Below are 14,425 nucleotides of genomic sequence, written 5' to 3' on the forward strand. Positions count from 1 at the left end.
ATGTTTTGTTTTTTTCTGGGAGCTAACATCCCTGACCATTTTTACTGCCATGTCCTCTCACTGGGAAAAGAATACAGGACATTTAGCCTGCGACATTCAAAATTTTATTTCTGATAATCTGTTTTATATAGCGACTTTTGGTGGGGTGAAATGCTCCCTGAATTTGTCCATTTTGCTCTGGCTTGTTTACCTGCTGTGTCCCGGTTGCTGTTGTGCGTGTGCGCCTCTCAGCAGAGATGGGAAGGAGCAGGAAGATGGCTCACTCGCTGCCTCCATCAGCTCCTGAAACACAATGTTTAGTTCAGCTCCACAGCGTTAAAACGTGCAGTGATGTAACCAATGAACTGTCAACAATTAAATTTGTTGGTAACTAATTTTGTCATTGCTTTTTGTCGACCATGTCGACTAACCGTTGCCCCCATTCTCAAATAAAATCAAAAAAGGATAAAACTCAAAACCAGGCTACTAGAACACATTTGACTGCAGCAGCAGTACAACCTGTGAGAGAACAGAAAACTTCCCTGACATTATAACATTTTAAGTCACCACTGCTCCCTTTGTCTCTTCCTCTCTTAAAGTATTTAAAATTAGCTCCATCTCCCATTGTTGCAACAAAAAAGAAACCACTGTTTCCCTTTTCCATTTAACATTTAATTATGACCTGAAGATCCATAGTTATTTTGTGAAATAATAATTTATTAACTATTCTCACTTACATATACCTTTAATAGTTCATTAGTAAAATGTTGTTTTCAAAATTGCTCTTTATTTGTGAAGAAATGCAAATTACAGTTTTATAATTCACCTTCAGGAACGCTGTTACTTTTTCTCCCAAATGCACGACTTCTGTCACTTTTAATTTAATTTGAATTCAGCTGTTGACCCTGCAAACATCCCCACAGGATCAGTGCTCAAATCTGGATCTCCAAAATATAATTAGCTCCTCGTGGCCCGAGGCTGATCTGTCCTCCAGATCTGACTGAGAGCTGCTGGTTAAGTTTGTGAGAAATCCTGCTGACAGACAGACAGCAGCTTAACCTCTGTCGCAGAGGGGATGAAATTTCCCCGAAATCACCAAAATACCCTTAACACCAAGAAAAAAAGAGGTAAACCTGCTGAATAAAGGCTTTTTATGTCTAATGCTGCTGACTGATTGGATGGATTTTAATAACTGTCTCAGGATCGGGTCCAGCTGTGATGTTTGACATGCTGTTAAACCCTGTTTCACCGCAGAGGTCGTGTGAATCTGCCACATCTGTCCACAATCTGGAGAGGAAATTATTTCACCAAACACAGAGGCTGTCAGAAAAGATAGGTGGACATTCAGGGTTTTACATTAGACGTCTTAATAACTATTGGCTGGATTACCATATAATTTGATTCAGACCTCAGTGTGCATTTCGGGAATTTTAATGTGTTCTATAGGGATGTAATGATAACAAAATTCAAGGTACGATAATAACATTATAAATATGATAAATAATAAAAAGTCCACAAAATGTATTGTGATATTAAAACCAAAACCAAAACAAACAATAAATCAGATGTAAATTGCAGTTTTTGTACATATAACATTAGTTTTACCTTTTAACTTAAAGTGATTCTGCTTTCCATCTTTAATAAAACGAAGAAAAGTAGCGGTTCTGTCAGAAGCATTTGCAAAAAAAAGTATGAATTGTCTTTGGTAATGGATGTTTGAGTAATGTACAATTACAAAACATGTAGCAAATGCAGCAGTCAGTAACGTTCATTTTCTAAAATAAAATACAAATAATAAAATAATTAACCATTTAATTTCATGGTAGATATGGTCACAGTCTGGTACGGTATTGAGACATTTTTTATCACGATGTCAACTCTCTCTGCTATAAAGTGTCCTCTAGGGTGCCTTTCATCGGTGAAAACATGCTGCAGTGGCATATAGTTGTTATAGACTTGTCTAAACAAGGGATTTCACCATAAATGCATCATAACTTTCTGCACGCTGGTGCCCTTTTTATTTTTTTCATCCCGGCCCCTCAGACAGCCTGAATACAGCCCTGCAGAACTCCAAAAGCAATGGAATGAATATGCAATACGAGAAAGTTTCGTCTTTCTTTCTGTTCTGTGGAAGAAACAATTGTGCTGACATGATAACTCCAAATACAACAGAGTGGACAATGTTACATGATTATTTGAGTAAATAATCATTATGCAACATTTAATCAAATTAAATCCTGTGTGCAGAGTCACACTGCAGCAGGCTGGTGGCTCTGGAGCAGCTCCACAGAAAGCTGCAGCTCAGCGGAGCAGATGGCTTTCAGGCCTACTTATTACATCGCCAAAGAGCCTGTGGGCAAGGCAGCGCACAGCGGCCGACTGTTTGCACTAAAACTGGCCACTCTGCTCACCCAGAAATACTTTTACTGGGTCAATAAAACCACAGAGGGCTGCTAAAAGTTCTCACTTCACACTTTGACTTGACTACGCCGTTAGATCAGCTGGAGACAAACAAGTGATGCTGGTGTGGGATGATGAAGTCTTCTTTGTCTAGTGGCATGTTATTGGTTCTTGATTTTTGTTTTCTACGATTTTTTATTTTTTATTTTTTTACTTTTTTAACATATTTATACAGAATAAATAATTACTATAGTATTTGTGTATTAAGACAACAGAAGAGCAGCTGCTTCTGACAAAATCTGTTCAGTATTTCAGTCTTTTAGTGCCAGATATAGTCAAAATAACAAACCAGAGAGAAAAAAAAATACAGACGAAAAGGAAATATAACTAAACTGGCAGTTCTTTACCTTCCTGATAGAGAGATAAAGGAAGTGTAACACCAAAAATAACTGATTGATTGACTGAAATTGACTAACAGAGAAATCATCATCTTTCTGACAGTAACCTGAGAAAAATATACAAAGGAGATGTAAAGATGTGTGTCTTTGTGTTGTGTTGAAAAAATCAGAAAAATGAGTTTCTGACTGGGAAATTTCACGTGGACACCCCTTTATCCTAGAAAGACTTGCCAAGTTGTTGACGTCATGTACACAGAACCATAGTGGATGAAAGTAAATGGCAGATAACTTCTAAGTGATTCATGTATTGCATATCATTTTTTTGCTAACCTGTAATTTAGCAAAGTTATTTATTAGCATTAACTCTGATAACATGTCAGGTGAAATAATATTTTAGTGGTTTCAGGAAATGTACTGATGCAGCAACAAGTCTGGGACTTGGAATAAAAAACTTCAAACTGTTCCAACATACTTGAATATTAATATGAATATGTTTGTGACTTTAAAGCTCATAAACAAACCAAAGTAGTTCCTACATGAAACTGCTCACAACAAGGTCTGTGGATTATTTTGAGCAATCAAGTCATGATTTCTTTTCAGGTATTTTCAAATGTATTTTTTTGGGTGCTTTAAGCAGCACAGGACCTCTAAAACTCTGCAGCTCACACCAAACAAACAGCAAAACAGGCCAATGAAAAAACGAGTAGTATTTTTGCTTTTGGGGTGAATTGTTCCTTTACAATCGAAAGTCATATCGACATGACACAACCTGGTATGACACCCCCAGTAAATATATATGTGTGTATATATATATATATATATATATATATATATATATATATATAAACTTCCAAAGACATAAAAAGAAACGGTCCCTTTCTCAGCTGGACAGATAATGAAAAAGAGATGGAGACTGAACTCCAAAGCGTGGCACTATTTATCCACTGAGAAGGAGGAATCAATAACTAACACACACATACAGACTCACACCAGCAGCAACGAGCCTCTCTAACTGTGGACTCAGACTAATAAAGAGAAAAGGAGAAGGCAGGATGAGACAGATAAAGGCGGCAGAGACAGATAGAAAACCACTCTGATGAAGAAACAGGTGATCTGCTGCTAAATTCATTTCCTTCCACTGTTTGTAAAGAGTCATATCAGCGCTCCTGCTGCTGCCATCATTCATCTTCATCAGCCCTGATGGGTATTAATCAGAGTTTAACGACGGTATCGATCCAGGGCCAGACTCAGAGCTGCAGCTCAGTCCTACGTTTCCTATTGAGCTGTGTAGGAGCAAACCTTTAAACATGACTATTGATCTGCAGGACAGCTCAGCTCCTCTGAGCCAGGATCACACTAAATGACTCCTTTATGGCTCACACTGCTGGTTTATCTGTGTAATTAGATATTACAGCAGCAGCAGCACCTGAGAGGACGCTCCTCGCTGTGATTACGGGCACGTAAGAGGCGATACAAGCGGCTACTGAAGTCCTGATAATCCCTGTAAAAAATGTCCTTCAGGCTGTTTTGGATTTTATGTTGAACAAGTCTGGGCGCAGGTCCACTGAGGAGCCTTTTGGAAAATTAACACACCCTCATTTTTACACTGTGTCTTTCTTTCTCCTCCTTCATCGCTGCTGAAGGCTGCTGAAGCACTTTTCTTTTCTCATTCAACTGATTTCAATTCAGCTGGCTAATTACACAACAGTCCTGCTGAAGGACGTCAGTGAAGATGTTGTTTAACTTTGATCTTATTTGTGCATGTGGGGGCATTTAGACTTATTGCACGTTAAAAGAAACATTTTTAAAGGGTAAAACCTGATCCACATGGGGGTGACAGACTTTTGGAGGAGTCTAAATGGGACCAGGATCAATCCACAGTGAAATAAAGTGACTCTGAAACTCTGAGCAGCTCAGTGAGTCTCCTGAACCAGAATCCAAAATACTGTTAAAACTGCAAATAATACATTTGTCTGCAGCCTCTATAAGACTTAATCAATAATAATAATAATGACCCTAGAAATTCAGGTTATATAGAACTGATCTGCTATTAATATAATGAGGTAACGTTAATTAACACATCTGGTAAGCAGGGTCGCATAGTAATAGATCACATGTAATCAAGATCTCCTGATTACAAAACATAAACAACTGTAATCAGCCCACATTATATTTGACAAAGAAAAGAGAAAAAGAAAAAGTTACAGAATCTGGGAAGGGGATAATATTTCAAGAAAAAAACCCCCAGATATTCTCTGAGAAGTCATAAATTTGCAAGAGTCACAACTTTTTGAAAAGGAAACTCATTGCTTCACTTTCCAAGGTTGGATTAAACTCATCGCACCACCGATGAAGCCACTTGCTGTGTTTTATTGTCGTCGTAGTGTTTGTGTCTCTGCTATACTTATTTTATAATTGAATTGTTCTTTGGTCTCTGTTCTACTTTATTCTGTTTTAGATGCTATTGTATTATTTTATGTTTTTTATGCAGATCCTCCTGTTTAGCATTTCTAGGTAACATATAAACAGTTATTAAATAAATGTGTTTATTAACATCTGTAACTCCTCCTGTGGACATGTAAGTGGAGGCTGCTGTGTAAACAGATAGTAAATGAAAATATACAGTAATATACACTGAAACATCCTGTTTTCTCTGCATCAGCACTTTACAAAATCCCTGCACTGACTGCTACTAAATATTATTATGTGTCAGTCGTTGCTTGTTGTTCTGTCATGAGCACAGCAACACAAATTCAGACCGCCTGAATAAATTAAACTAAATGTTTATATACTGCTGCTTATAAATGATAAATTGGGGGACTTAAACTGAAGTGTGACCCAGTTCTCTTGTATCAGTGATTGATGATCATTAAATTATCATCATCATCATCTTCAGCACAGTCTTTTCATCTCCTCCAGGAAACACAGGTGCAGGATTTTAACCTCTCAACAGTCTTCAGGTGTGAGGATTTAATGCAGCTCAGTCAGGAGGAGATGTTATAATCAGAAACAAAAGTTCCCGTCAGTCTCCCTCATCACATCAGTCTCGTCTGCCGACAGATAATTGAACTGGTTGATATTGAATTTATCATAATTCATCGTTAAAAACAGTTTCAGACGAGGCCAAGGAACAACAAATGAAAATGAGTTTAACTCTCTACTGATTCATCCTTCATCTCTCTCCTCAGATCTGACTATGAGCTGGAGTATGACAGATACCATGACGACCACTACAACAGGTACCGATCATCTATTAACCTCATCGTCTGTTCCATTTCCTGCTTTGTGTCTCTGTCATTATTGGTTCACACGGCCTTGTTGACATTTCTGAAAGTTGGAAACACACATCCACATTTCATGTTACCTGACATCATCACCCATAGAATATTCAGTACTATGAAGATGTTATCTGACTCAAAAAAAAAACGTTTTGCTCGAGCTTCATTCATTCTTTTTTATACACACTCAGCTTGTTGGTTGGTTGCATCAAAAACAAAACTTTTCAGACAAAAAATGAGAAACATTTTGTAAGCAGAATATCAGTATTGATGTTTTCATGCTATATAACATCATCTGCCTCTCCTGCTGCTGAATTCTGGTGGCTCTCTTCTTCTTCGAGTGAGAAATTTTTGACAGATGATCCATCACAGCGCCCCCTACTGCCCGACAGTGAACACAGCAAATGTCAGAAAATCTTGTCATGGCTGGGAAAGAGTTGGCCACCTTACTTTGCTTTTGTAGTTAAAAAAAAAAAAAGAAGTTAAGTTAGCTTTGACGCAAAAAGAAAGATGGCTGACTCAGTGACCTTGTGGTGTGTGTAGGATAGTGGCGACAGGTTAAAAAGTTAGTTTGCATGCGAGACGGTGTGTCTATAGTCTTTTATACTCAGAGATCTCATGACAAAGGCTCGTCTCTGCACAGCCTTTGTCTTTTCACGGCATTAAGCCGCCCCAGCATATCATTTTATACAGCGTTACAACAGCACACAGCTGACTGTGCTTGTCTGCTCTTTTCTAATCACACATAGAGCTGACAACCTCATGAATTTATAACATGAAGATCAGAGCTTTATGAATATTGTGACAGGAATTACCTGTTTGTTGTTGTTTGTCAATCCAAGATTTTGTCCACAGAACAATATGGCTTCAGCAGCACATCCACAGACCTAAACGCCAGAAAAGAAACTGACAATTATTCCCAAAATGCCAAATATTACCTGTGGAGAGTACTGGCAGTGACAGGATAAGAATAAGACTAAGCTGCTAGCACTTGCGACCAACATGCAGGTTTTGCTGGTGAGGACAGGCTCCGCTTCAGTCTCCTCTGCCGTCACCATGATCTTATTTTACAGAAAGTTTGCTTTTGTCTTTTGGTTCATGGATATTCCCGACTGAGCGTCATTTGTGCTGCATTATATAAGGGCAAACAGAGCAGTTGTGTGACAGAGAAAGACAGATAACAGAGTAGATATTCACATGAAATCTTTCTGGAATCTGAGCTGATATTTTGGTTCTGATCCCACAGAACGATTCAGACTGCAGCTCTGCATGACCTTGAATACCATCACAACTTTTCAGTGTTTCAAAAGCTCCTAAATGTGTCTTCCTGAGAGACTCAGGCTGCACATTTTCAGCTGAGAGGGAGAAATTGGTCGCACTGTGCGAGGACATGAACTGAACCTTAGCTCTCCATTTGTGCCCGGCGTGCAGCGGCGAGCCGATTTCCTGTTTGATGGCAGCGTGCGCCGTAGAGTCTGTGCTTAGACAATGATAATCCTGCCTCAGAGAGCTGTTTACAGTCCCAGGAAAAGATGAAAACTGTGAGTGGATCCCAGTTTGACCCTGGTGCGTCCAGCTTTCAGACACTTTCAGACAGAAGAGGCATTTTGTGAGGATGAGTGCAGCTGCTGGTGTCCTCTCCTCCGCCCTCCATCCATCCTCAGCTCAGATTATTCTGCACGGTGATGAAAGACAAAATAAAATACATCAGACAAACAGACAGACACACACATCACAGGGATTTACTGAAAGAGAAGAAAATAAGACTGAGGCAGAGACTGAAATAAAGAGATAAAGAGAGAGAAAGATAAAGTGCAAGATAAAGAAAAAAGTGAAAGAAAGACAGAAAGAAGAGTTGAGAGATGATACAGATATAGAAAAACTGGCAGATGAAAAGAAAAAAGAGCCAAAAAAAACAAAGAGATAAACAGATAAAGAACAAGATTCAGAAAGTAAAAACTAAAAGACAAGATTCATTAAAAGACAAGAAGAAAAAGAAAAGTTGGTGTATTGATAAAGACGAATTCTAACATGTCAGCTCCACATGTTTGCACCTCTTTCAAGTCTTTCTCGTAACAGTTATTTTCATTATAGATCAATCTATCGATCGTTTTCTCCACTAATCCACTGGTCAATTTTTAGGTCAAGATTGTCTACGGAGTTTGCTTACTATTTTCTGTCAGAAAAAAAGTGGAAAATGTCGACCAGCGTCTCCCAAAATCAAAGATGACGTCCTCACATGTCTTGTTTTGTCCAAAACTCAGATAATCAATTAATTATCAGAGAGTACAGAAAACAGAAAATTTCCACCCAGCCATACTAGAGGTCATGATAATGAATTGGCAAATGTGTGTGCTCTGTGCATGGTAGAATATCATTCTTTATTTAAACATTTTTATCCAATTTTTACATCTTTTTAAAATCCATGTCATGAATACAGTTACCCTTTTTTTGTATCCAGATTTTGTAATCCTGTTACATGTCTCCTACAACTCCTCAAGCCTGATTATGACATTTTGAGAAATGTAGGATCCAGTGCTTTGGTAGCTTGAACTGCATTAGGGGCTAAAAATCAAAGATATCTCCGCCTCCATTTTGACTTTTGTGCAATTCTGAATCATTGAAGGACACCTTTAAAGAAAAAAAAAACTTTAAAAATAGTTTTTGTGCATGTTATTCTGACAGAAGACTAGAACTTTTATTTTGTGTGGTCAAAGTTTGTTAGATATAATCTGTGAGCGTATTGAACTGTGAACCCTGTATAGTATCATACTGAGGTCTTTATATCGTTACACCAAACTGGAAAAACTCCAGACAAGAGAGAAAAAGAAAAGTTGTAATGAGTTTAAATGAGTGCAGAACAGTTTGTGAGAGGAAACAGGAAACAACAACAAAACTTTAAACTCTTTAAACAGAATTAAATTTGCTCTGATGCAGAAAATAAATACCCAACTAAACCTTTTTTTAACTAAATTACATTCAATTAAAATAGCCCTGATGCAGAAAATGGGAAATGAGACGTGTGTGTGTGTGTGTGTGTGTGTGTGTGTGTGTGTGTGTGTGTGTGTGTGTGTGTGTGTGTGTGTGTCGGTTGTCAGTGTGTTTACAAACTGCTTCAATCAGTTTTTACTTTGTCTTATTTACTTTGTTTTTTCATTTAACTTTCTGCATTTTCTCATTTTTCTTCTTATTAATAACATTCAGATTACAGATCTGATCGGCTGCTCTGACGGAGCGATTTCAGAGAGACACGAGTCTGTGAGGAGGAGGAGGAGGAGGAGGAGGAGGAGGAGGAGGAGGAGGGAGAAAGGAGAGAGACAAGGAAAGAGAAACTGAGAGAGGAAAGATGAAAACAGGAGTATGTGAGAGACGGAGAGAAATTAATAATAGATAAGAGAGGAACAAAAAGGGAGACAAGGTAGCAGAAGCAAAGAAATAAAAAGACACAGATAAAGAAAATGATGTACAGTAGGAAAACGGAGACACGCAAAGGTAAGATGAGGTCGAAAGAAAAGGGAGAGATGAGAGCAAAACAGAAGAAAGAAGAAGAAAGAAAGAGTGGCATGAGTCAAAGAAAATCAGAAAATGCAAATCAATCATGTTTCCATAACTACTGTAATGGGAGTTAAATTCAAGATTATCAGCTGGTGGTGCTGGAAATATGACTGTTAGCTTCCTGCATTAATGTGAGGAAGGCTACGTCTCCTCATCTGATGTTTTACTTCATTTATTCACTAAGTCTGTTTCTATTGAACTCTGTTGCATTTTGCTTTTATCGATAGACCAACTTTTCCACTTCAACCGAGCGTAAAAAAAATCGACCTTTTTTTTTGTTTGTTTCTAGACCTGGAGTGTTTCTCCTTCGGGTTCAGTTTGTTTGTCTGCACCAGTTCAGACACCATCCAGTTCACGAATAGAGATAGTTCTGTACTGCTTTTTCATTATTACATTTTGATTAACCAGCCACCTAAAAAATATGATGCACGAACAGTGAAAGAAATATTTCAGTCCCATGAAGGAAGAAACAAAGCCACCAACATGACGACATGAGTGACGTAATACTGCTGCTTCTTTTTATTTTATTTGCACTTCTTTACATGCAGAATTCACAATTAAAATAGATTTCATCTGTTTAATTCAGTATTTCCTAGTTGATAGTTCAGGCCAGAGGTTTTCAACAGTGTGAGGCTCCAAACAGTTGCAGGGGAGGCTCAGTGAATGAAAGTGATAAAAATTTTATATTAGTAAATAAATCAAATCACATATAATAGCCTAAGTGTTAGTGTCATTGGGACAAATTACTGTTTTTGTCACTTTTCCAGAGTCAGAGGCTCATACAGGACACACCTGTTTAATGTATTCGGCGTAGTTGGGAATTATGTAAAACAGCAATATAAGGTTATATTGGCTCAGTTGTTGAGTGTCGATAGCAGTCCCCCAGGATTTCACAGGCCTTTTTTGGGGATTGCTGTGGCCTAAAATGTCTGATTTCACGGTTCTTTAATTCAATAATTCATTAAAAATCAAAGGCAACTTTTTCCAGGGAGAGCAAAAACACTCTCTGTTCTGAGTGCTCAACCTCGCCAAAAGGCCTCAGGATTACAAGAACTCTTATGAAATCTGTTTCATTTGTAGATGAAGATGTGCATCTGGTGGGTATTCCACAAAAAAATCATTTCTGAGCTCAAACTCAGTCAAAACAGCACGAAATTATAAAATATAAAAGTGCACAGAGCGTTGATAAATGTCAATAACGATGATAAACCTTGTGTTCTTTTCAGTACCAGTGAGAAAATAAAAAAAACATTGAGTCATTTTTTTGAGATGTACATGTAAGATGTTTGCACAGGGGACTGCTATCATTAGTAGCAGTTGTGGGAGGCAAAGATAACTGGTCAAATTTGCAGAAAAGTTGCAGAGTTTGAGCAAAATTGACAGTGATTGGTTGAATTTGCGTTAATTGATGTGATTGCACCATCGCAGCTTCCTGTAGGGTCTGTGGGATCAAATAGCGATTTCATCCAGGCACTGAGTAAAACTAAACTAAGTGGGTTCGCTGTTTCCCAAGTTTTTCAAAGTTTCAGAGCTTAAAAACCTCTGATGGCATCAGACACATCCCTTTAAAACAGTGAAAAATCCTCCTGAAATTATTTGTCTGACTGAAACAAATTCAGGTCAAACTTAGTGTCGTTCATTCAGTCCAGTATCTCTGTTCCAGGTTCTATGTTCTGAGCCCTAACTGAAGTAGAAAGAGAGAGCAGAAATCAGGCAGGATGTTTATTTCTGTTTATAATATGTTTTTTTCATTACTACATTTGTTAGTCTTTATTTCAGTTCCGTGTGTTATTCCCCGTCACAGCAGCTCTGCTCGCAAAACAGTGAACACAGGAGTGAGAAAATAATCTGCTGCACTCCGAACACATTTTTATAGGAGCTTATTCACAGCCTGTAAAACAACCTGACAGCACTGAAGGTGACACGGCTCTTATTGTGCACACAGAGGACTCAGCAAATTCTGCACAACAGAGAGAAAAAAAAACAAACAACAAACACTCCGCTGCAGTTTGTCGGGGGAAATGTGCCACTACGGCAATTTAGCGTGGAAGAGTTGACAATTCAGTGAAAGCAGGCGCTGAGACGGTTATAAATCATTTCCTCTCACTCAACCTGTAATTCCTCCTCCATCAGCCGCTCTGAACTCACCTGAGCTGCTCGCTGTGAGCGGCTGATAGTACAGTGAGGCTGCAGAGAAACACGGTGAGAGGAAGAGACGTTCGACACCGCAGTCAGTTTACTGAACAGAGTCTGTGAGACACTTAATAAACGCAGCCAGAACAAAAATACCCACCGATCCTGAGTGATGGAGAAGAAAAGATAAAGAATCACCTCTGTGGAACCGCACTTGTATTAAAAATCAGTACTCAAATACAAGTACTGTTACATTATTTAAATATTAATATAATAATATTATATATATAAAATATTTACTAGTATTAGAAAAATAAATATCTTAAAGTACAATGTATTTTTCTCAGAAACTGCTCAGAAGCATCATTAAGTGGGCTCAATAGATAAATAAATGAATATGTAAAGATATTTTCAACCTCTTGACAGCATATTGAAGATGTTTTTTTTCATGGGTTAGTCTCTGTTTAGTCACAGCTTCACCAAGATAAAAGTAAAAAACAGTTCTTTAATACTTCTTTAATCATATTTACACCCTCATGTCTGACCTCAGCTCCACCCACAGCATCATTTTGAGTTGCTCAGTGAGGTGAGCTGCCCATCTCTGATTAGACGGCATTAACATGTCAGAGTTGGCTCCATCTCAGCTTTTCAAGGTTCAAGATGATTTATAACAGAAAACAAGTTTTTACTGACTCATTCAGAATGCTGCTTGTAAGTCGGCCAGACTCACCCAGCCTGCAGGTTGTGGTTCAACCCATGTGCGTTGCAGTAGGCCATCAATACAGGCGAATGATCTTTAAATGTGGACATACAGACCGTCTCATCAGGGGCGTCTGACATCCTCAGACTTCACATCTCTCAGGTGAAAGTCCTGTTTTTGTTTGAAACATCCATCCACACACCCGAGCTCCTCCACATTAGATCGGACAGGTTTGGATCGGGTCTGGCCGTGTTTGTCACATATTTCACTGGCTTACGTCGTCATTATTATTATCAGTCGTAGAATTTTTTTTTTTTTTTCTCTCCAGTTTTGTCGTTGCCAGTTCAAATTCCCTCCATGTATTGTCCCTGTCTCTGCCAACTCTCTGCCCTCTGGAAAAAAAAGCAACAGAGGAGGATCCCTCTTCAGGATGGACAGACAGGAAATAGACGTTTTTAAAGAAAACCAGCACACTAAAATTACAGTTTGAACAATCAGGATTAGGGCTGCAAAATTAATTGAAATTTTATCAAAATCGTAATATGGCTTTCTGCAGTTATCAAATTGCAGGAGGTGCAATATTTGCATGTGCGCCAAAAAACTTGTCTCTCCTACAAATCAGATTCTTCCCAGACTGCTGCAAAAAAACATGCTATAGTTATTTTAACATGTTTTTCAATCAAAATAAGAATAATGATGTAAAAAATATGACTGCCTCTAATGTCAAATCATATTGCAATTGCAGTCTGTCAAAATAACTGCAATTAGATATTTTTTCAAATTCGTTCAGCTCTAATCAGGATGACAAAGTTACTTATGGATTATAAACAGATATGAAGAATGTGGATCCAGTAGGACGTTTAGAAACTTGCTGGTCTGCCAAACAGGCACACAGAAGTTCACTCCAACACCGTCCTCTCTGTCTGCAGTGAAAAAGCCTTTATATGGTCGTTGTGAATGTGAATCAAGGTGATTCTGAAAAAACAGCAACCTTGCTTACTCACTTGACTTTCCCCAGAAAAAGGTTAAAAAGACTAAACGCCTCACTAAAATGCAAAAAACTGGAAGCGGCAGAGGACTGACAGTGCCTGACCGCCCCACCACGGGCTCAAAACACAGATCGCTGCAGGCAGCCAAGGACAGGTGGAGGAGGACGTGGAGGAGGAGCAGGATAACTGTACGTTAGCTGTAGAATAAGAGACGGAGGATGAAAGAGAGGAGCAGAGGACAGAGAGAACAACAGACGAGCGTAGAGAGAGGAAAAAGAGGCTGACAGCATGAAAAACGAGTGTGTTGGCAGCCGGCAGCCGCTCAGATAAACGCTCCACTCAGTTTCCATCCACACTCCGTCCCTCTGTTCACTCGTCTGCATCATCCTTCTTGTCTTTTCAACACTTATTTCCTTACACATGCCCTCATTTCACACTCAACAGAGAAAGCACACATGATTCATTTGTGTGGTGCAGCTCTGGTTGTGGTTCAGTTGCTGCAGGACAGTCTCAGAATCTGAATCAGGTTTAATACCAAGACGGTTTTCACATGCAGAGAATTCAGTGTGTAAAATTCATCTATTGGCAGAAATCTGCAGACATGGAATATTATACTCATAAGTTGTTATCGCCTTAAAAAAGTCCACCAGAACGAGGCCTCAGAATGAACAGGAGTTCAGAATGAACGCTTTGGATTGCTATTTTTTAAGGATCTAAGTACTTGTTCCACCACTGTCCAGCTAACATATCAGGTTTCTGCAACAAAGACCTGCATTTTGCACAAGTTTATACATGTAATATTGAACTGGAACACAAATAAACACAGCCTGTTTCACCTCATGACATGGTTTGTTTTACACATGTAGTGGGGGCTGAACACTGTTTCTCCCTGCAGCATGGGGCCATTTTTCCTTGCAACATGGGGGGGGGGGGACCTTTCTGCGACACAGGGCTGTACATTGGGCTGTTTCTCCATGTGTCATAGGGCTGTTT

The 14,425-nt window shown here is 38.8% G+C and overlaps 1 protein-coding gene across 1 annotated transcript in view; it reads left to right on the top strand.

The window, feature by feature from the left end:
• LOC146317075 (RNA-binding Raly-like protein) overlaps positions 1–14,425 on the top strand; it is a 51,917-nt gene that overhangs the window by 24,155 nt on the left and 13,337 nt on the right. Inside the window, exon 3 of the mRNA XM_084733746.1 lies at positions 5,966–6,016. Coding sequence (XP_084589872.1) covers positions 5,966–6,016 — 51 coding nt within the window. The remainder of the gene's footprint in view (positions 1–5,965; positions 6,017–14,425) is intronic.

This window comes from Lutjanus erythropterus, chromosome 13, assembly GCF_056507025.1.
Source record: "Lutjanus erythropterus isolate fLutEry1 chromosome 13, fLutEry1.hap2, whole genome shotgun sequence".
Classification (NCBI taxonomy): Eukaryota; Metazoa; Chordata; class Actinopteri; order Lutjaniformes; family Lutjanidae; genus Lutjanus; species Lutjanus erythropterus.